The 22,744-nt window shown below is 62.1% G+C and overlaps 1 protein-coding gene across 2 annotated transcripts in view; it reads left to right on the forward strand.

The window, feature by feature from the left end:
• LOC136555817 (transcription factor COE4-like) overlaps positions 1-22,744 on the forward strand; it is a 29,041-nt gene that overhangs the window by 4,365 nt on the left and 1,932 nt on the right. The window contains exons 3-17 of one of the 2 annotated variants that reach the window (XM_066548846.1): positions 1,526-1,682; positions 1,975-2,038; positions 2,130-2,185; positions 2,384-2,457; positions 3,045-3,113; positions 8,559-8,640; positions 13,709-13,826; positions 15,924-16,057; positions 16,150-16,276; positions 17,354-17,442; positions 17,918-17,983; positions 18,647-18,788; positions 19,704-19,883; positions 20,740-20,934; positions 21,714-22,744. The exon at positions 21,714-22,744 is cut by the window's right edge and continues 1,932 nt beyond it. In XM_066548846.1, coding sequence (XP_066404943.1) covers positions 1,526-1,682; positions 1,975-2,038; positions 2,130-2,185; positions 2,384-2,457; positions 3,045-3,113; positions 8,559-8,640; positions 13,709-13,826; positions 15,924-16,057; positions 16,150-16,276; positions 17,354-17,442; positions 17,918-17,983; positions 18,647-18,788; positions 19,704-19,883; positions 20,740-20,934; positions 21,714-21,784 — 1,624 coding nt within the window. In that variant the 3' untranslated portion in view covers positions 21,785-22,744. The remainder of the gene's footprint in view (positions 1-1,525; positions 1,683-1,974; positions 2,039-2,129; positions 2,186-2,383; positions 2,458-3,044; positions 3,114-8,558; positions 8,641-13,708; positions 13,827-15,923; positions 16,058-16,149; positions 16,277-17,353; positions 17,443-17,917; positions 17,984-18,646; positions 18,789-19,703; positions 19,884-20,739; positions 20,935-21,713) is intronic. The other variant, XM_066548847.1, reaches the window with a different exon arrangement.

The raw sequence follows: 22,744 nt of genomic DNA on the forward strand, positions 1-22,744 counted from the left end.
GACAGGATCCTGGGGGTCCTGGGGACAGGCTGGTGGCCTTAGGGACAGGCTGGTGGCCTTGGGGACACGGTCCTGGTGGCCTTGGGGACAGGCTGGTGGCCCTGGGGATGGGGTCCTGGTGGCCCTGGGGACAGGGTGCTGTAGGTTTGGGGGTCCTAGGCCAGGGTGCCGAGGGTCCCAAGGAGTGGATTTTGGGGTTTTGGGATTTGGGAATTTTGGGATTTTGGGGTTCTGGGATTTGGGAATTTTGGGATTTTGGGGTTCTGGGAAGGGGTGCCGGGGGGGGTCCCATGCAGGACGGTCTGGGAGTCCCGGTGCTGTTTTTGGGTGTCCCAATATTGGGGTGATGGGGATCCCCAGGATGGGGCGCTGGTGCCCCATGGAGGAGATTTTGGGGGGTCTCCGGGATGGGGTTTAGGGGGTCTCCAGGATGGGGTGCTGCTGTCCCATGGAAGGGGTTTTGGGGTTCCTGGTACTGGAGGTCCCCAGGATTTGGGTTCTCGACAATGAGGATCCCCAGGATGGGGTTTTGGGGGTTCCCGGTGCTGGGGGTCCCCAAGAGGGGGTTTTGGGGGTGCTGGTGTCCCATGGAGGAGGTTTTGGAGTTCCTGGGAATGGGGTGCTGGGGGTCCCCATGCCAGAGTGTTGGGGGTCCCCAGGATTGGGGTTCTTGGGGATGGGGATCCCCAGGATGGGGTGCTGGGGGTGCCAGTGTCCCATGGAGGAGGTTTTGGGGTTCCTGGTACTGGAGGTCCCCAGGATTTGGGTTCTCGGCAATCAGGATCCCCAAGATGGGGTGCTGGGGGTCCCCAGGATGGGGTTTTGGGGGTTGCCGGTGCTGGGGGTCCCCAGGATGGGGTTCTTGGGGTTTTGGAGTTCCCGGGGTTTTGGGGTTCTCGGGTTTTGGGGGTTTTGGGGGTTCCCGGTGCTGGGGATCCCCAGGACTGGGGTTCCCGGGGTTTGGGGTTCTCGGGGTTTTGGGGTTCCCGGGGTTTGGGGTTCTCGGGGTTTGGGGGGTTCCCGGGGTTTCGGGGTTCCCGGGGTTTTGGGGCTCTCGGGGTTTTGGGGGTTCTCGGGGTTTTGGGGTTCCCGGGGTTTGGGGTTCCCGGCGTTTGGGGTTCCCGGCGTTTGGGGTTCCCGGGGTTTTGGGGTTCCCGGGGTTTGGGGTTCTCGGGGTTTTGGGGGTTCCCGGGATTTGGGGTTCTCGGGGTTTTGGGGGTTCTCGGGGTTTTGGGGTTCCCGGGGTTTTGGGGTTCCCGGCGTTTGGGGTTCCCGGGGTTTTGGGGTTCCTGGGGTTTTGGGGTTCCCGGGGTTTGGGGGTTCCCGGGGATTTCCGGTGCTGGGGAACCCCATGATTGGGGTTCCTAGGGATGAGGATCGCCAGGACTGGGATTCCCGGGGTTTTGGGGTTCCCGGGGTTTTGAGGTTCCCGGGGTTTGGGGTTCCCGGGGTTTTGGGGTTCCCGCTGCCGGGGCTGTGGTCATGTTGCTGTCGCGGCTGTCCCCACACCGTGGCCCTGTCGCAGCGGGGTGTCGCTGGCCCGCGCTCACTTCGAGAAGCAGCCCCCGGCCAACCTGCGCAAGTCCAACTTCTTCCACTTCGTGCTGGCCATGTACGACCGCCAGGGCCAGCCCGTGGAGGTGGAGCGCACCTGCTTCATCGACTTCGTGGAGAAAGAGCGGGTGAGAAACCCCAAAAAAACAACCCCAAAACCACCCCAAAACCTCGAAACCACCCCCCCAAAAAAAAACCACCAAAAAAAAACCACCAAAAAAACCCACAAAACCCCAAAACCACCCCAAAACCTCCCGCGGGGCCGCCCCCGCTCGCAGTTGCGGTGAGGCCGGAGCGCGACCCCAAATCGTGGCATGAGCGACCCCAAAACGGTGTGGGAGGGACATGGAGTGACCAGGAGGGGACATGGAGTGACCGGCTGACCCCTGGCCGTGAATTTTGTCCCCCAAACCCCTCAAGGAGCAGAACGGGGAGAAAACCAACAACGGGATCCACTACCGGCTGCAGCTGCTCTACAGCAACGGTGCGCCAGGGGCTTTGGGGGTTCCGTGCGGCGTTTGGGGTGTCCCCAAGGGGAGGCGACAAGCGGGGTGACCCCTCCGGTGTCCCCGCAGGGCTCCGCACCGAGCAGGATTTGTACGTCCGCCTCATTGACTCCATGTCCAAGCAGGTACTGAGACCCCCCCAAAAATCCCCCCCAAAAAAATCCCCCCCAAAAATCCCCCCCGGCCCCACCCGCCGGGGACATCTGGATGTCGCCGCGGCCACACCTGGCCGGGGGCGGGGAGGTGGCGCAGGTGACGGGGCTCGGGAGCGCCTCCCCGGTGCCACCCCGGTGTCGCCGCTGTCCCCTCGGTGTCCCCTCCAGGCCATCATTTACGAGGGGCAGGACAAGAACCCCGAGATGTGCCGGGTGCTGCTGACGCACGAGATCATGTGCAGGTGACAGCCGGGGGGTGACAGGGGTGTCCCCAAGGTCCCTTCGGTGCCAGCTCGTGGTCGCCGAGCCCGTGCTCATTAACGAGCCGAGGCAGCGCCGCTAATTGATCCCGCGACAGGGGACAGGCCATCCCCGGTGTCCCCTCGTGCTTGGGGACTGCGGGTGGCCCTGCTGTGTCACCTGGGGGGGACACGGAGTCTCGGGGTGGGTCCCCAACCCCTTCAGAGCCACCCGAGGGTGACAGGGACGGGTCCCCAGCCCCCTCAGAGCCACCTGGAGGTGACAGGGATGGGTCCCCAACCCCCTCAGAGCCACCCGAGGGTGACACAGAGCCCCCGGGACCCCCAAATCTGTCCCCAGCCCCATAAAGGGGTGGCAAAGTGCCACCCCTGAGTGTCCCCTCCACTGTGTCCCCTCCCTGCTGTCCCCTCTGTCCCCACCCCTGAGTGACGGGGCGGTCCCAGGGTGGGACACGGGGACCTGGCATGTGTCCCCCCCCCCCCCCCCCGGGGTTTGGGGGTCCCTGAGCTCTCGCTGTCCCCTGATGTCCCCTGATGTCCCCTGATGTCACCTGCTGTCCCATGTCCAGCCGCTGCTGTGACAAGAAGAGCTGCGGGAACCGCAACGAGACCCCCTCGGACCCCGTCATCATCGACAGGTGTGGGGACATTGGGGGACATCAGGGACACTGGGGACATCGGGGGACACTGGGGACACGGGGGACCTCATGGTGGCCTGGAGGGGGTGGCAGCCACTGGCAGTGTCCCCAAGCTTGGGGACAGGATGCTGATGAGCCGAGGGACAGCAGAGGGCACTCCGGGTGTCCCCAGGGGGTGACAGATGTCACATCAATAATGGAGGTGGCACCGGGCGCGTTGGGGACATGCCAGGGTGGCCCTGTCCCCGTCCCTGTGGTCCCTCTGTCCCTGTCCCCACCGGGGTCCTTCCTGCCTGTCCTGGTGTCACCTCCCTGGTGCCACCGAGCCAAGCCCGGGGTTGTCACTTGTTGTCCCCTTGTCACTGCCATTGTCCCTGTGTCCCCTGTCACGCAGGTGTCCTGGGGCTGTCCCCACGATGGCGCTTTTGGGGTCACAGGACCCCCCCTGGGGCTGGTGTCCCCTTGGGAGGTGACACCCCGATGGTTGGTGGCCGTGTCCCAAATGTCCCAAATGTCCCTGCGTGCCCCCCTCAGCCTCAGGACTTTTGGGGGGTCCCCCAGTGCCAGGCGTGTCCCCAACCCTCCCCAGGACTTTTGGGGTGTCCCCAGTCCCCTGTCCCCATTCCCAGGACTTTTGGGAGCCACCCAGAACTTTTAGGGAGTCACCCATTGCCAGGTGTGTCCCCAGCCTGTCCCTCCCCATCCCCAGCACTTTTGGGGTGTCCCCTGTCCCCAGTCACAAGACTTTTGGGGTGTCCCCAACCCACCTCAGGAACTTTTGGGGTGTCTCCACCTCCAGCACTTTTGGGGTGTCCCCTGTCCCCATCCCCAGCACTTTTGGGGGGTCACCCACTTGCAGGAGTGTCCCCATCCCACCCCAGCACTTTTAGGGTGTCCCCTCTCCCCATCCCCATCACTTTCGGGGTGTCCCCAATCCCCTGTCCCCATCACTTTTGGGGTTTCCTCTGTCCCCATCCTCGTCACTTTAGGGGTGTCCCCAACCCGCCCCAGGACTTTCGGGATGTCCCCTGTCCCCATTACTTTTGGGGTGTCCCCAATCCCCTGTCCCCATCACTTTCAGGGTGTCCCCAATGCTCTGTCCCCATGCCCTTCGGGGTGTCTCTTGTCCCTTTTGGAGTGTCCCCTGTCCCCATTCCCATCACTTCTGGGGTGTCCCCACCCCATTCCAGTCACTTTTCGGGTGCCCCCATCCCCATCACTTTCGGGGTGCCCCCAACCCGCCCCAGGACTTTTGGGGTGTCCCCTGTCCCTATCCCCATCCCTTTTGGGGGATCATGCAGTTCCAGGCATGTCCCCAACCTGTCCCCTCCCATCCCTGTCACTTTTGGGGTGTTCCCTCTCCCCATTCACAACACTTATGGGGCGCCCCCGTCCCCATCACTTTTGGGGTGTCCCCCATACCCTGTCCCCATCCCCATCACTTTTGGGGTGTCCCCACCCCATTCCAGTCACTTTTGAGGTGTCCTCTGTCCCCATTCACAACACTTTTGGGGTGTCCCCATCACTTTCAGGGCGTCCCCATGTCCCCATTCCCACCCCTTTTGGGGTGTCCCCTGTCCCCATCCCTGTCACTTTTGGGGTGTCCCCAATCCCCTGTCCCCATCCTGATCACTTTTGGGGCATCCCCTGTCCCTGTCACTTTTGGGGTGTCCCCAACCTGCCCCAGCACTTTTTGGGTGTCCCCATCCCCGTCACTTTTGGGGTGTCCCGTCTCCCCATTCCAGTCACTTATGGGGTGTCCCCATTCCCATCCCTTTCGGGGGGTCATGCAGTTCCAGGCATGTCCCCAACCTGTCCCCCCCATCCCTATCACTTTTGGGGTGTCCCCTGCCCCCCTCCCTGTCACTTTCGGGGTGTCCCCTATCCCCATTCACAACACTTCTGGGATGTCCCCATCCCCATCCCCATCACTTTTGGGGTGTCCCCAATCCCCTCTCCCCACCCCCATCCCTTTCAGGGTGTCCCCTCTGCCCATCCCTTTTGGGGTGTCCCCTGTCCCCATCCCCGTCACTTTCGGGGCATCCCCTGTCCTCATCCGCATCACTTTTGGGGTGTCCCCCATCCCCGTCACTTTCGGGGCGTCCCCTGTCCCCATTCCCATCACTTTTGGGTTGTCCCCAACTCGCCCCAGGACTTTTGGGGTGTCCCCAATCTCCTGTCCCCATCCCTGTCCCTTTCGGGCTGTCCCCTGTCCCCATCCCCATCACTTTTGGGGTGTCCCCTCTTCCCATCCCCATCCCTTTCGGGCTGTCCCCATGTCCCCATCCCCATCACTTTTGGGGTGTCCCCTGTCCCCATCCCTTTCGGGCTGTCCCCTGTCCCCATCCCCATCACTTTTGGGGTGTCCCCTGTCCCCGTCCCTTTCGGGGTGTCCCCTGTCCCTTCCGGGGGGGTCACGCAGGGCCAGCCGCGTCCCCAGCCGTGTCCCCAGCCCCCCCTGTCCCCCGTGTCCCCGTGTCCCCCCCCGGGCCAGCCCCGCTGGTTTGAGAGCGCGCTAAGTGCCCCTCTCGCGGCGTTAATCAAATTACCCGGCTGCGAAAATTGACGCTTCTCATTAATTAGCCACGATTATGCTAATTGCGCATTCAAATTTATGCGCCGCGAGCAGAAGGTGCTCGGCAGCGGCGCCGGGCATTTGCATATTCAATGGTAATTAGCGATGCTAATTAATGCGCCGGCCCCGTATTTTTAACTCGCGGGGGTTCAGCCCCAGCCCCCCTACCTGGGGCTGGGATTTGGGGGGTTTAGGGGGGATTTTGTGGGTTTTTTTGGGGGGATTTGGGGCTCCCCCGCGGCCGCGCTGTGCCGGGGGTGGCGGGGCCGTTTTTGGGGCGTTTTCCCGGTGTTTTGGGGGCGTTTTTGGGGTGTTTCCCGGCGTTTTCCAGCTTCTCCATTGCCCTGATGGCCACCCGCGGGGCGGGAATGGGATTATGGGGATGTGGGGAGTGGGGGGAACCCCTCTTCTCCCGCCTTGTTCCATAAGGTAGGACCCCCTTTCTGTGGGGTCGGGACCCCCTCAGTGTGAGATCCCCTTTTTGTGGGGTCCCCCTTTTCCATGGGGTCCTAGAAATGAGATCCCCTTTTTGTGGGATCCCCCTTTCCATGGGGAGCCCCTCACTGTGGGATCCCCCTTTTTTTTTTGAGATCCCTCTTTTCCATGGGATTCTCTAAATGAGATCCCTTTTTGTGGGATCCCCCTTTTTGTGGGATCCCCCTTTTTTGGGATCCCCCTTTTTTTGGGATCTCCCTTTTTTAGGGATCCCCCTTTTCCATGGGGAGCCCCTCGCTGTGGGACCCCCATTTCATGGGATCTGCTTTTTGTGGGATGCCCCTTTCCATGGAAGCCCTTTTTTCATGGGATCCCCTCATCCATGGGATCCCCATTCCCTGGGACCCCCTTTCCATGGGATCCTCCCCTCCATGGCAGTTCCTTTTTATGGGATGCCCTCCCCATGAGATCCCTTTTTGTGGGATCCCCTGATTTGTGGGATCCCCTTTTCCCTGTGATCCCCTCATCCATGGGACCGCTTTTTTGTGGGATCTCTTTCCCTGGGACCCCCTCTCTGTAGGAACAACTTTCCCTTGAAACCCCTTTTCTATGGGATCCCCATTCCCTGGGATCCCCCTTTCCATGTAACCCCTTTTTTGTGGGATCCTTTTCCCCATGACCCTTTGTTTGTGGGATCCCCTTTTTGCAGGATCCCCTTTTTGTGGGGTCCCTGGGATCCTTTTCCCCCCGGAGACCCTTTTTTCCTGGGATCCCCTTTTTGTGGGATCCCCTCTAGCTGAGACCCCTTTTCCGAGGGATCCCCTTTTTTTGGGACCTGCTTTTTGTGGGATCCCCCTTTCTTTTGGGACCCCCTTTTTCTGGGACCCCCTTTTTTTGTGAGATCCCGCTTTCCTGGGACTCCCTTTTTATGGGATCCCCTTTTCATGTGAACCCTTTTCTGTGGAATCCCCATTCCCTGGGAGCCCCTTTTTTGTGGGATCCCCCTTTTTATGTGTCCCCTTTTTATGGGATCCCCTTTCCATGTAACCCCTTTTTTTGTGGGATCCCCATTCCCTGGAATCCCCCTCCGTGTCCCCCCAGCCTGACCCAGGGCTGAGCCCACTTGGGGTCCCCCCAGATGTCCCCAAACCCTGTGTGACCCCAAGGACGGGCCCAGGAGTCCCCAATGTTCCCAGGGACCCTGGTGTCACCCCCAGCGGGATGGGGACAGGGAGGGACACTGGGATGGGATGGGGACACTGGGATAGGGACAGGGAGGGACATGGGATGGGAACCTGTGTGTCCTCCACCCCGTTGTCCCCAGCGGTGTCACCAGTGCCATGTCAAGGGGGACACTGGGCTGGGATGGGACAGTGGGATTGGGACAGGGTGGCACAATGGGGTGGGGACAGAATGGGACATGGGAATGGGGACAGTGGGATGGGGACAGGGTGACTTTGTTGGATGGGGACAATGGAAGAGGGACAGGATGGGGACACTGGGTTGGGGACACTGGGCTGGGGACAGGATAGGGACACCAGGATGGGGACACTGGGATAGAGATGGGGACACTGGGATGGGGACAGGGAGGGACACTGGGACGGGGACACTGGGATAGAGATGGGGACACTGGGATGGGGACAATGGGATGGGGACAGAGTAGGACAGGGATGGGGACAGAGTGGAGACACTGGGATGGGGGTGGGGACAGTGGGATGGGGACAGAGCAGGACAGGGATGGGGACACTGGGATAAGGATGGGGACACTGGGATGGGCATGGGGACAGTGGGATGGGGACAGAATTGGACAGGGATGGGGACAGGATGGGGACACTGGGATGGGGACAGCAGAATGGGGATGGGGACAATGATGGGGTGGTGACAAGAAGGGACAGTGGAACGGGGACACAATGGGACATTGGGATGCAGGATAGGGACAGAATGGGGACACTGGGATGGGGACGGGAACGCCGGGATGGGGACAGGATGGGGACACCAGGATGGAGATGGGGACACCGGGATGGGGACAATGATGGGGTGGTGACAAGAAGGGACAGTGGAACTGGGACAGAATGGGAACACTGGGATGGGGACACCAGGAGTGGGGACACCATGGGGACACTGAGATTGGGGGACACCAAGATGGGGACACTGGGATGGGGACAAAGATGGGGTGGTGACAAGAAGGGACAGCAGAATGGGGACACAATGGGACATTGGGATGGGGACAGAATGGGGACACTGGGATGGGGACACCGGGATGGGGACAATGATGGGGTGGTGACAGGAAGGGACAGCAGAACGAGGACAGAACGGGACATTGGGGTGGGGACACCAGGAGTGGGGACACCATGGGGACACTGAGATTGGGGACACCATGAGGGACACGTTTGTCCCCTCTTTTTTCTCCCCCCCGCCCAAAAAAAAAATTTCAGGTTTTTCCTCAAGTTTTTCCTCAAGTGCAACCAGAACTGCCTGAAGAACGCCGGGAACCCGCGGGACATGCGGCGCTTCCAGGTGACACTTGGGGACATCACCGAGAGGGTGGAGGGGACACCAGAAAGGGGTGTAGGAGACCCCGAAAGGGTTCCCCAAAGGGGTCGAGGGGAATTGGGGGCTCGATTCCCCCCGTTCGGGGGGAATCGAGCCCCCAATTCCCCTCGACCCCTTTGAAAAATCCCAAATTTCCCGCTACCCTAAAAAATCCACCGCCGCCCTATAAAACAGCCCAAATTTTGAGCCCAAAAAGGGGTGCGGTGACCCCAAAAGGATTTCCCAAAGGGGTTGAGGGGAATCAAGTCTTCAATTCCCCTCAAACCCCTTGAAAATCCCAAATCCGCTGCCCCCACCCTAAAAAATCCACTGCCACCCTATAAAAGGTGACAGTTCGAGGCGACGCTTGGGGACACCACAGATAGGGTGGAGGGCACCCCAAAAAGGGTTTAAGGTGACCCCAAAAAGATTTCCTAAAGGGGGTGAGGGGAATTGGGTCTCCAGTTGCAATTGACCCCTTTGAAAATCCCAAATCTGCCGCCGCCCTATAAAAGGTGACACTTCCAGGTGACACTTGGGGACATCATGGAGGAGATCCCAAAAGGGGGTGCAGGTGACCCCAAAAAAGATTTCCCAAAGGGGTCGAGGGGAATCGAGTCCCCAGTTCCCATCAACCCCTTTGAAAATCCCAAATTTACCGCCACCCTAAAAAATCCATCGCCGCCCTATAAAAAACCCCAAATTTTGGCCCCCAAAAGGGGTGCAGGTGACCCCAAAAGGATTTCCTAAAGGGGTCAAGGGGAATTGGGTCTCCAGTTCCCATCAACCCCTTTGAAAATCCCAAATTTACCGCCACCCTAAAAAATTTACCACCACCCTATAAAAGGTCACACTTGGGGACATCACCAAGAGGGTGGAGGAGATCCCAAAAAGCGTTTCAGGTGACCCCAAAAAGATTTCCCAAAGGGGTCGAGGGGAATTGGGTCCCCAGTTTGCCTTGACCCCTTTGAAAATCCCAAATTTGCTGCCACCCTATAAAAAACCCCAAATTTTGACCCCTAAAAGGGGTTCATCTGACCCCAAAAGGATCCAGTCTCCAATTCCCCTCAAACCCCTTGAAAATCCCAAATCCGCTGCCCCCACCCTAAAAAATCCACTGCCACCCTATAAAGGGTGACAATTGGAGGCAACGCTTGGGGACACCACAGATAGGGTGGAGGACACCCCAAAAAGGGGTTCGGGTGACCCCAAAAAGATTTCCGGTAGGGGTCAAGGGGAATCAAGTCCCCAGTTCCCCTGACCCATTTGAAAAATCCCAAATCCGCCACCACCCTAAAAATCATCTACCACCACCCTATACAAACACCCCCAAATTTCGACCCCTAAAATGTGGAGTGAGGTGCAGGTGACCCCAAAAGGATTCCCCAAAGGGGTCGAGGGGAACTGGGGACTCGATTCCCCCCGAACGGGGAAAACCCCTTTAGGGTTTCCCTCGGATACCCCCCAAACCCCTTTAGGGTCACCCTCACTCCCCCAAATCCCCCCCAGGAAAACCCAAACCCCTTTTAGGGCCACCCCCCCAAGCCCTTTTAGGGTTACCCCCACTCCCCCAAATTCCCCCCAGAGGACCAGAGGACCCCAAACCCCTTTTAGGGTCACCCCTTCAGGGACCTTCCCAAACCCCTTTTAGGGTCACCCCCAGCCCCGCCAAATCCCCTCAAGAGACCCCAAATCCCCTCAAAACCCCCTCAGGACCCCTCCAGCAGACCCCAAACCCGCTTTAGGGTCACCCCCAGTCCCACAGATTCCCCCAGGGGACCCCAAACCCCTTTTAGGGCCACGCCCTCAGGGACCCCCCTGCCCAAGCCCTTTTAGGGTCACCCCCAGCACCCCAAATCCCCCCAAGAGACCCCAAACCCCCTCAAAACCCCCTCAGGACCCCCTCCAGAGGGCCCCAAACCCCTTTTAGGGTCACTCCAAATCGCCCAAATTCCCCCCAGGGAAATCCAAACCTTTTTTAGGGTGACCCCGTAATGGAACCCTCCCCCCCCAGGCCCTTTTTAGGGTCACCCTCACTCCCCCAAATTCCCCCCAAGAGACCCCAGATCCCTTTTAGGGTCACCCCAAGACCTCCAAGTTCCCCCCAGGGAAACCCAAACCCGTTTTAGGGTCACCCCCAGCCCCGCCAAATCCCTGCAAGAGACCCCAAACCCCCTCAAAACCCCCTCAGGACCCCTCCAGCAGACCCCAAACCCATTTTAAGACCACCCCCACTCCCCCAAATTCCCCCCAGGGGACCCCAAACCCCTTTTAGGGCCACGCCCTCAGGGACCCCCCTGCCCAAACCCGTTTTAGGGTCACCCCCAGCCCCCAAATCCCCCCCAAGAGACCCCAAACCCCCTCGAAACCCCCTCAGGACCCCATCCAGCAGACCCCAAACCCCTTTTAGGGCCACCCCCATTCCCCCATCCCCTAAAAGGGAACCCCCCCGCCCCCCCTTTATTCCCGTCCCCCCCGATCCCACAAACCCCACAGATTCCCCCCCCTTTTCCCGCCGCTCTCCCGCCGCCGGTGCCGCGATGCAAATGGGGTCGTTAATCACCGAAATGTCATAATTAACATCTCGTTAGCGAGCCCTGATGAACTTCGGGGGGGGCCAGGACCCAGCTGCGACCGGGGAAGGGGGGGGGGGGTTGGCGGGGGGGGGGGAGAGCGGAGATTTTTGGGGTTTTCAGGCCGGATTTGGGGTTTTTTTATAGGGCGGCGGTGGGATTTGCAGGGTGGCGGCGGATTTGGGGTTTCTCAAAGGGGTCGAGGGATTTGGGGGGAATTTGGGGGAAATTTGGGGGGAATTTGGGGGAGTGGGGTTGACCCTAAAAAGGGTCTGGGGGGGGTCCCTTAGGGGGTGTCCCTAAAAGGGGTTTGGGGTCCTCTGGGGGGAACTTGGAAGACTTGAGGTGACCCTAAAAGGGATTTGGGGAGGTCTCTGAAGGGGTGGCCCTAAAAGGGGTTTGGGGTCCTCTGGGGGGGACTGGGGGTGACCCTAAAAGGGATTTGGGGACCCCTGGGGGGAATTTGGGGGAGTGGGGGTGACCCTAAAATGGGCCTGGGGGGGGTCGGGTCCCCTTAGGGGGCGGCCCTAAAAAGGGTTTGGATTTCCCTGGGGGGAATTTGGGGGCGTGGGGGTGACCCTAAAAGGGATTTGGGGGGGTCCCTGAAGGGGTGGCCCTAGAAGGGGTTTGGGGTCTCCTGGAGGGGTCCTGAGAGGGCCTCAGGGGGGTTTGGGGGGATTTGGGGGAGTCAGGGTGGCCCTAGAAGGGGTTTGGGGTCCTCTGGGGGGACTTTGGGGTAGTGAAGGTGACCCTAAAAGGGCCTGGGGGGTCCCTTAAGGGGCGGCCCTAAAAAGGGTTTGGATTTCCTTGGGGGGAATTTGGGCGATTGGGAGTGACCCTAAAAGGGGTTTGGGGTCCTCTGGGGGGAATCTGTGGGACTGGGGGTGACCCTAAAAGGGATTTGGGGGGTCCCTTAGGGGGTGACCCTAAAAGGGGTTTGGGTTTCCCTGGGGGGAATTTGGGGGCGTGGGGGTGACCCTAAAAGGGGTTTGGGGAGGTGCCTGAAGGGATGGCCCCAAAAGGGGTTTGGGGTCTCCTGGAGGGGTCCTGAGGGGGCCTCAGGGGGGTTTGGGGGAGTCAGGGTGGCCCTAAAAGGGGTTTGGGGTCCTCTGGGGGGAATTGGGGGGACTGGGGGTGACCCTAAAATGGGCCTGGGAGGGGGGTCAGGTCTCCTTAGGGGGCGGCCCTAAAAAGGGTTTGGATTTCCCTGGGGGGAATTTGGGGGTGTGGGGGTGACCCTAAAAGGGGTTTGGGGTTCCTCTGGGGGGAATCTGTGGGACTGGGGGTGGCCCTAAAAGGGGTTTGGGTTCTCCTTGAGGGGAACTTGGAGGTCTTGGGGCGACCCTAAAAGGGGTTTGGGGGGGTCCCTGAAGGGGTGGCCCTAGAAGGGGTTTGGGGTCTTCTGGAGGGTCCCTTAGGGGGCGGCCCTAAAAGGGGTTTGGGTTTCCCTGGGGGGAATTTGGGGGAGTGAGGGTGGCCCTAAAAGGGGTTTGGGGGGTGTTGGGGTCCCCTGGGTGTCCCCTGAGTGTCCTGGGGGAAGGAGCTCGGCAGCCTGGGGGGGTCCCTTGGGGGGGCTGGGGACCCCAGGATGGGGGGGCCACCCTTGGGCCACCGCTGTGACACCACGGGGACACCACGGGGACACCACGGGGACACCACAGCCAGAGCCCACTGTGGTGTGACAGGGATGGGGACACGATGGGGACACGATGGGGACATTGTGGGGACACCACACTCAGCGCAGACATTGTCCCTGTGGTTTGACAGGGCTGTGACAGGGGTGGGGACACCGTGGGGACACCATGGGGACACCATACACAGCGTCCCTGCGGTGTGACAGGGATGGGGACATCATGGGGACATCATGGGGACACCACACACAGCATCCCTGCGGTGTGACAGGGATGGGGACACCATGGGGACATCATGGGGACACCACACACAGCGTCCCTGTGGTGTGACAGGGATGGGGACACCATGGGGACATCATGGGGACAGCACACATGGAATCCTTGTGCTGTGACAGGGATGGGGACACCGTGGGGACATTGTGGGGACACCACACACAATGTCCCTGTGCTGTGACAGGGGATGGGGACACTGTGGGGACACCACACACAGCATCCCTGCTTTGTGACAGGGATGGGGACACCATGGGGACATCATGGGGACAGCACACGCGGAATCCCTGTGGTGTGACAGGGATGGGGACACCATGGGGACATCATGGGGACACCACATACAGCATCCCTGCTTTGTGACAGGGATGGGGACACCATGGGGACATCATGGGGACACCACACACAGCGTCCCTGTGGTGTGACAGGGATGGGGACATCATGGGGACACCACACACAGCGTCCCTGTGGTGTGACAGGGGAGGGGACACCCCTGGGACACTACAGGGACACGGCACCCAGTGGCCCTGCGGTGTCCCCAGCCGGGCCACCACGGGGTGAGCGTGTCCCCTGTCCCCGCAGGTGGTGGTGTCCACCACGGTGCACGTGGACGGCCACGTCCTGGCCGTGTCTGACAATATGTTCGTCCACAACAACTCCAAGCACGGCCGGCGCGCCCGGCGCCTCGACCCCTCCGAAGGTCAGGGGACACCTGGGGACATCGTGGGGACATCTCGGGGACAGGCGTTGGGACCCTGCCAGCGCGGCCTGGCACCCCTGGGGCGATATCTGTGTCCCCACCCTGCTGTCCCCAATGTTTGTGCTCGTCCGTGGTTGGGTGTCCATGGGTTCCTCCCCATCTGTGTCACCGTGGCCACCTTGGGGACATCTTGGGGACATGTGTTGGGACCCTGCCAATGTGGCCTGGCACCCCCTGGATGATCCCTGTGTCCCCTCCCTGCTGTCCCCAATGTCTGGTGGGCCTATCCATGGGTGTCTGTCCCCATCCATGTCACCATGACCACCTGGGGACATCTTGGGGACAAGTTTTGGGACCCTGCCAGCCTGGCCTGTCCCCACCCTGCTGTCCCCACCTGCTGTCCCCAATGTTTGTGCTCGCTTATGGTTGGGTGTCCATGGGTTCCTCCCCATCTGTGTCACCGTGGCCACCTTGGGGACACCTGGGGACATCTTGGGGACATGTTTGGGACCCTGCCAGCGTGACCTGGCAGGCCCTGGCTGTCCTCAGTGTCCCCACCCTGTGTCCCCACCCTGCTGTCCCCAATGTCTGGTGGGCCCATCCATGGGTGTCTCTGTCCCCATCTGTATCACCGTGGCCACCTTGGGGACATCTTGGGGACAAATTTTGGGACCCTACCAGCGTGGCCTGGCACCCCCTGGGGTGATAGCTGTGTCCCCACCCTGTGTCCCCACCCTGCTGTCCCCAATGTCTGGTGGACCTATCCATGCATGTGTCTGTCTGTCCCCACCTGTATCACCGTGGCCACCTTGGGGACATCTTGGGGACAAGTTTTGGGAGCCCCCAGCGTGGCCTGGCACCCCCTGGGGTGATAGCTGTGTCCCCACCCTGCTGTCCCCAAGTGTCTGTGCCCGTCCATGCTGGGTGTCCGTGGGTGCCTCTGTTTGTCCCCACCTGTGTCACCGTGGTCACACGTGCGTGTCCCCAGCCACGTCCATGTGGCCACCTGTGATTGTCACCATCTGTGTCCTTATGTCTGTCCCCAGTCGTATCCCTGTGGCCATTTATGTGTCCCCAGCCATGGCCACATCCCTGTGTCCCCATATCTGTCCCACTCCATGTCCGTGTCTGTCCCACTCCATGCCCTCATGTCCCCATCCATGGCCACGTCCCCATGTCTGTGCATGTCCATGTCCCCGTACCTGTCCCTGTGTCCCCATGCCTGTCCCCACGTCTGTCACGATCCACGCCCATGTCCCCATCCATATCTGTGTCCCCATTCCATGTCCACATACCTGTCCCTGTGTCCCCATGCCTGTCCCAGTCCATGTCCCCATTCCTGTCCCCTCTTCCCTGCCCCCACCCCACTGTCCCTATCCCTGTGTCCCCATGCCTGTCTCCATCCATGTCCATGTGTCCATGTCCCCACGTCTGTCCTCATCCATGTCCATGTCCCCATTCCTGTCCCTGTGTCCCCATGCCTGTCCCCATCCATGTCCATGTGTCCATGTCCCCATGTCTGTCCCCATTCCATGTCCATGTCCCCATTCCTGTCCCTGTGTCCCCATGCCTGTCTCCATCCATGTCCATGTGTCCACGTCCCCACATCTGTCCTCATCCATGTCCATGTCCCCATTCCTGTCCCTGTGTCCCCTTGCCTGTCCCCATCCATGTCCATGTGTCCATGTCCCCACGTCTGTCCCCATTCCATGTCCATGTCCCATGCCTCTCCCAGTCCATGTCCCCTTGCCTGTCCCCTCTTCCCTGTCCCTCTCCACCCCTCTGTTCTTGCAGTCACTGTCCCAGTTCTGCCACCCCCTCTGTCCCCACCATCACTGTCCCTGTCCCCTCCACCCCTCTGTCCCTGCCATCGCTGTCCCTATTCTTCCACCCTCTGTCCCCATCCCTCTGTCCCTGCCTCCTCCACCCCATCTCTGTCCCTGTCCCCTCCATCCCTCTGTCCCCATCCCTCTGTCCCTGTCCCCTCCACCCCATCTCTGTCCCTGTCCCCTCCATCCCTCTGTCCCCACCATCGCTGTCCCTGTCCCCCCCCCATCTCTGTCCTTGTCCCCTCACGGCTGTCACTGTCCCCTCCAGCAGCCACCCCCTGCATCAAGGCCATCAGCCCCAGCGAGGGCTGGACCACGGGCGGTGCCACCGTCATCGTCATCGGGGACAACTTCTTCGATGGCCTCCAGGTGCTCTTCGGCACCGTGCTGGTGTGGAGCGAGGTACGGCCGGGGTGGCGCAGGGACACCTTGGGGACACCTTGGGGACACCCTGGGGACACCGCTGAGGCCGTGTCCCCCCCCCCACCCCACAGCTCATCACCCCCCACGCCATCCGCGTGCAGACGCCCCCCCGGCACATCCCGGGGGTCGTGGAGGTGACATTGTCCTACAAGGCCAAGCACTTCTGCAAGGGCGCCCCGGGACGCTTCGTCTACACCGGTGAGGGACAGCGGGGACAGGGACACCGGGGCTGGGGACATCGGGGTTGGGTGAGGATATCAGGGTTGGGGTGGGGACATTGGGACTGGGGACATCAGGGCTGGACTGGAGACACTGGGACTGGGGACATTGGGACTGGGACATCAGTCTGGACTGGGGACGTTGGGGTTGGGATGGGAACACCCAGGAATGGGATAGAGACCCAATCCCAAGAGGCCAACTGGGATTGGGATAGAGACCACTGGGATTGGGATAGAGACCCTTGGGACTGGGATGGGGACATTGGGACGGGGGACATTGCGGTTGGGGTGGGGACATTGGGGCTGGGACATCAGGACTGGACTGGGGATGTTGGGGTTGGGATGGGGACATCGGGACTGGGATGGGGACATCGGGACTGGGATGGGGACATTGGGACTAGGGTGGGGACATTGGGACTGGGGACATTGGGATTGGGATGGGGGGACCTGGGATTGAGATAGGGCCACCCAGGAATGGGGTAGAGACCCAATCCCAAGAGGCCAACTGGGATTGGGATAGAGACACCTGGGACTGGGATGGGGACATTGGGCTTGGGGTGGGGACATCGAGACTGGGGTGGGGACACCTGGGAATGGGATGGAAACACCCAGGGTTGAGATGGGGACATTGGGAATGGGGTGGGGACATCGGGATTGGGGACACCTGGGAATGGGGTGGGGACATTGGGATTGGGGTGGGGACACCTGAGAATGGGATAGAGAGTCTTGGGGTTGGGCTAGAGACACCTGGGAATGGAGTCGGGACACCAAGAATGGGATGGGGACACCTGGGAATGGGATGGAGACCACTGGGATTGGGATGGAAAGTCCTGGGCTGGGGACACCTGGAATTGGGATGGGGACACCTGGGACTGTGACATGCACTCGTGGGATGGGGACACAAATGCCAGGAAAGGAACGCAGACCCCGGGAAGGGGACAGAGCCCCTGTGACAGTGACACAGACACCTGGGACAGTGCCATGGACCCTGGGACAATGTCCTAGCCCCGGAACATGGGGACAGTGTGACAGTGAGGGCGGTGTCCCCTGTCCCCAGCCCTGAACGAGCCCACCATCGATTACGGGTTCCAGCGGCTGCAGAAGGTGATCCCGCGGCACCCCGGGGACCCCGAGCGCCTGCCCAAGGTAGGGGACAGCGACACCCCCGGGGGACAGTGACAGCGACACCCCCGGGGACACGGGGCAAAGGGCAGGGAGGGGGTGACAGTTGTTGTGTCCCCTGGGTGTGGCAGTTCTTGGGGCAGGGAGGGAGGGCGGGGTTGGGGACACAGGGGGGACATGGCGGGGTCATTGGGGACACGGAATGGGGACATGGCGGGGTCATTGGGGACATGGAAGGGGGGGGGTCAGGGGTGGTGACCAGGGGGACACAGGAGGGGCACTGGGGACACAGAATGGGGACATGGGGTGACCATGGGGGGGGACAAGGGGGTGGTCACTGGAGGCACAGAACGGGGGGCACAGGGGGGACACGGGGTGGGGTCATTGGGGACACGAAATGGGGACACAGGGGGACCATAGGGTGTGGACTGGGGGTGCGGCACCCCCTGACCTCCCTGTCCCCTCTCTGTCCCCTCCCCTGTCCCCTCGCTGTCCCCAGGAGGTGCTGCTAAAGCGCGCGGCCGACCTGGTGGAGGCGCTTTATGGGGTCCCCCACAGCAACCAGGTGTGTGGGGACCCCTTGGGGACACCCCTGGGACACCCTCAGAACCTGCCTGGGACCCCCCATCCTGAGGACAACCCCTGGGACCCCCCCCAGTGTCCCCTGGGAACCCCTTGGGGACACCCCTGGGACACCCTCGAGTCCCCCCTGCCACACCTGGAGGGTCCTGGTCCCCTCCCCAGCCCTGGGAGGTGACACCAGCTGGGACAGTCCCAGCCACCCCCGGCCCATGCCAGGGTCACCCCGGGCTCTGTGGGTGGTGGGGTGGCACTGTGGGGTGGCACCAAGAGGTGACACTGTGGGGTGGCACTGTGGAGTGGCACTATGGGGTGACAGCAAGAGGTGACACTATGCTGGAGGGCGGCTCTGCAGGGTGACATCAAGGGGTGGCACTGTGGGGTGGCACCAAGAGGTGACGCTGCGGGGGCACCATCGAGGGGTGAAAATGAGAGGTGACACTTTAGGGTGACACTATGCTGGAGGGTGACACTGTGGGGTGGCACAGAGAGGTGACACTGCGGGGTGGCACCAAGGGCTTACTCTGTGGGGTGACACTGAGGCGTGGCACTGCAGGGTGACATCGAGGGGTGACACTGTGGGGTGACACCCAGAGGTGCCACCAAGCAGTGCCACCCTCCCTCGGTGACACCGCTGCCGTGTCCCCAGGACGTGCTGCTGAAGCGGGCGGCCGACGTGGCCGAGGCGCTCTACAGTGTCCCCAGGGCCCCCGCGCATGTCACTGTCCCCTCCTTCGCTGGGGGACAGCTCGGCCTCGCCATGGGCGACTCCCCGCAGGGCTCCGAACAAGGTGCGCGGTGACCTCAGAGTGGCGGGAGGGCTTTTGTCCCCTCCCCGGGTGGTGCCACCTGTCCCTGTCCCCTCAGGGCTGTGACCAAGGTGTTCGATGGCCTCGGGGTGGCGGGAGGGCTTTTGTCCCCTCCCTGGGTGGTGCCACCCGTCCCTGTCCCCTCAGGGCTGTGACCAAGGTGTGAGGTGGCCTCAGGGTGGCCTCGGGGTGGCGGGAAGGTTTTTGTCACCTCCCCGGCTGGTGCCACCTGTCGCTGTCCCCTCAGGGCTCCCCATAAGGTGTGCGATGGCCTCGAGGTCACCTCAGGGTGGCGGGAAGGTTTTTGTCCCCTCTCCATGAGGTGCCACCTGTCCCTGTCCCCCCAGGAGTCTGACCAAGGTGTTCGATGGCCTCGGGGTGGCCTTGAGGTGGCGGGAGGGCTTTTGTCCCTTCCCCGCCTGGTGCCACCTGTCGCTGTCCCCTCAGGACTCTGACCAAGGTGTGAGGTGGCCTCAGGGTGGCGGGAAAGTTTTTGTCACCTCCCCGGCTGGTGCCACCCATCCCTGTCCCTTCAGGGCTCCCCATAAGGTGTGCGATGGCCTCGGGGTGTTGTGTCCCCTATGCAGGCGGTGCCACCTGTCCCTGTCCCCTCAGGGCTCTGTCCAAGGTGCGCGGTGGCCTCGGGGTGGCCTCGGGGTGCCGAGAGGGCTTTTGTCCCCTCGCCAGGAGGTGCCACCTCTGGCTGTCCCCTTGGGGCTCCCCATAAGGTTCTCGGTGGCCTCGGGGAGCTGTGTCCCCTCCCCGGCGGGTGCCACCGTGTCGCTGTCCCCGCAGGGCTGTGACCAAACCGCGCGGTGTCCCCGGGGCAGGGTGGGGGCGCTCCGGAGTGTCTCTGTCCCCTCTCCAGGAGGTGCCACCGTGTCGCTGTCCCCGCAGGGTTCTCGCGCAGCCCCGGGACGCCCCCGGCGCGGGGGTTCGGCCCCCCGGGCTCGGCCCCCCAGCCCGGCTTTGCCGGGGCCACCGGGGGCTTCGGCGGGGCCACCATGGCCGGCCTGGGGGTGCCCGGGTCCCCTCCGAGCTTCCTGAACGGCTCCACCGCCACCTCCCCCTACGCCAGTGAGTGACACGCCTGGGGACACCCCTGGAGGGAGGGGACGCGGGTTCCTGGGGGTCCCCAAAGCCGTGTGGCAGCCCTGGGGGCGTTCCTGAAGTCATGGCCCCTCACAAGGGGTCCCCAAAGTCATTGTGGGGTCCCCAGAGTCATGGGCCAGCCCTGTGGGGTCCCCAAAGCCGTGTGACAACACTGGAGTGGCCCCAAAGCCACCACTGAGGGTGGAAGAGGGAGCGGGGACATGGCCAGCTGAGGTGGGACAGCCCTGTCCTTGTCCCCATCCCTGTCCTGGCCCATCATTATCATTGTCCCTGTCCCTGGCTCTCTCCTTGTCCCTGTCCCCATCCCTGTGCCTCTCCCTGTCCCCTTCCCTGTCCTTGTCCCTGTCCCCATCCTGGCCCATCGTTGTCATTGTCCCTGTCCCTGGCTCTCTCCCTGTCCCCATCCCTGTGCCTGTCACTATCCTTGTCCCCTTCCCTGTCCTGTCCCCATCCCTGGCCCCATTCTGGCCCTGTCCCTGTCTCTCCCTCTCTCCCTGGTCCCATTCTGGCCCTCTGCTTGTCCCTGTGTCTGCCTCTCCCTGTCCCCATCCCTGTCCCCATCCCTCTCCTGTCCCATTCCCTGTCCTGTCCCTGTCCCCATCCTTGTCCCCATCCTGGCCCTGTCCTTGTCTCTGCCTCTCTCCCCATCCCCATCCCCGTCCTGTCCCTGTCCCCATCCCTCTCCTGTCCCTATCCCTGTCCCTGTCCCCATCCCTCTCCTGTCCCCATCCCTGTCCTGTCCCTGTCCCCATCCCCGTCCCTGTCCCCATCCCTCTCCTGTCCCCATCGCTGTCCCTGTCTCACCCCCGTCCCCTCTCAGTCCTGCCCGCCAGTCCCCCGCTGGGCGCCTCGTCCGTCGCTGTCACCTCGGGCGCGGGCACTGCCACCTCCTCTCCGGGTGGCTTCTCCTTCTCCCCGGTGACGATGATCTCGGCCGTGAAGCAGAAGAGCGCCTTCGCCCCCGTGCTGCGCCCGCCGGGGTCCCCCCCGCCCGCCTGCGCCAGCGCCCTGCAAGGTCAGCCTGTCCCCAAGGCCACCAGGGCCACCAAGGCCACCACAGTCCCTGACACCCAGCCCCGGGTGGCCCCAGCCCCATGGAGGGTCCCTGGTGTCACCGTGTCCATTGCACGTTCCTGGCTCTCTGGTCAGGGCTCTGCTCTGTGCCACCCTTGTCCCTCTCTGTCCCCAGTGTCCCCAAGGTCCCTGACACCCAGCCCCGGGTGGCTGCTGCCCCGTGGAGGGTCCCTGCTGTCAGCACACTACTGATGTCCTGTGCCTGGGCATGGCTGGGGCTGCCCTGTGTCACCTGTGTCCCTCTCTGTCCCCAGGGGCCCTGACATCCGTCCCCAGGGGCCCTGAAATCTGTCCCCAGCCCCTTGGAGGGTCCCCGGTGTCACCGTGTCCCTTGCACCTTTCTGGGTCTCTGGTCAGGGCTCTGCTCTGTGCCAGCCCTGTCCCTGTCCACCAGTGTCCCCAGTGTCCCCAGGGTCCCTGACATCTGTCCCCAGCCCCATGGAGGGTCCCTGGTGTCACCACACTGCTGTGTCCTGTGCCTGCGCATGGCTGGGGCTGCCCTGTGCCACCCCTGGGGCCTGTCCTGCTGTGTCCCCAGTGTCCCCAAGGCCCCCAGTGTCCCCAACACCCACCCCGAGTCCCCCTGCCCCACAGAGAGTCCTCAGTGTCACCACACTCCCTGCCTGATGTCCCTGCCCTGTGCCACTTGTGTCCCCAGTGTCCCCAGTGTCCCCAATGTCCCCAATGTCCCCTGGCTGACGCTGTCTCCACCCTGCCCAGACCCAGCTTTCGAGGACTCAGACAAATTCCACGCTCCGGCGCGGCCGCTCCAGGGATTGGCCTATTCCTAAGGACGGCGTCTCCGGAGGGGCTCCGGACCCCCCATCCCGCCGGGACAAGGACTGGGGACATCCCTGTCCCCTCCCCTCGGAGCTGGGCAGAGCCGCCAGGCCCAGCGGGATGAGGGGACCCGGCCCCCCGATGTCCCCACCCCGGGTGGCCCCAGCCTGGCCTGGCTGAGGGGGGACTTGGGGAAATCCTGGAATGAGCCAAAATTCCTGGGTTTGGCCTCGGGAAGAGGCGGAGAGAGCCAGGAATGGGGCGGAGGAGGGAGAGGGGTGGAAGCGCTGGGATGGGCGGGAGGGGTGGCCCAGGATGGGAGGGATGATCCAGAAAAGGATGGAAGCTCTGGGATGAGATGGATGTTCCAAAGTGGGATGGATGATCCAAGGTGGGGTGGATGATCCGAGGTGGGATGGAAGCTCTGGAAAAGGAAGGATCATCCAAGGTGGGATGGATGCTCCAAGTTAGGGTGGACAATCCAGCTGGGATAGAAGCTCTGGGATGAGGTGGATGCTCCAGGTTGGGATGCATGCTCCAGGCTGGTATGGATGTTTTGAGGTGGGATGGAAGCTCTGGAAAAGGATGAATGCTCCAGGTTGGGATGGATGATCCAAGGTGGGATGGAAACTCCAGGATGGTTTGGATGATGCAGGTGGGATGGATGTTCCAATGTGGGATGGAAGCTCTGGAAAAGGAGGGATCATCCAAGGTGGGATGGATTCTCCAGATTGGGATGGATGATCCAGGTGGGATAGATGCTCAAAGGTGGGATGGAAGCTCTGGAAAAGGAGGGATCATCTAAGGTGGGATGGATTCTCCAGATTGAGATGGATGATCCAAGGTGGGGTGGATGCTCCAGGTTGGGATGGATGCTCCAGGTGGGATAGATGCTCAAAGGTGGGATGGAAACTCTGGAAAAGGATGGATGATCCAAGGTAGGATGGATGATCCACATTGGATGGAAGCTT

Source organism: Molothrus aeneus, chromosome 4 (assembly GCF_037042795.1).
Source record: "Molothrus aeneus isolate 106 chromosome 4, BPBGC_Maene_1.0, whole genome shotgun sequence".
Classification (NCBI taxonomy): Eukaryota; Metazoa; Chordata; class Aves; order Passeriformes; family Icteridae; genus Molothrus; species Molothrus aeneus.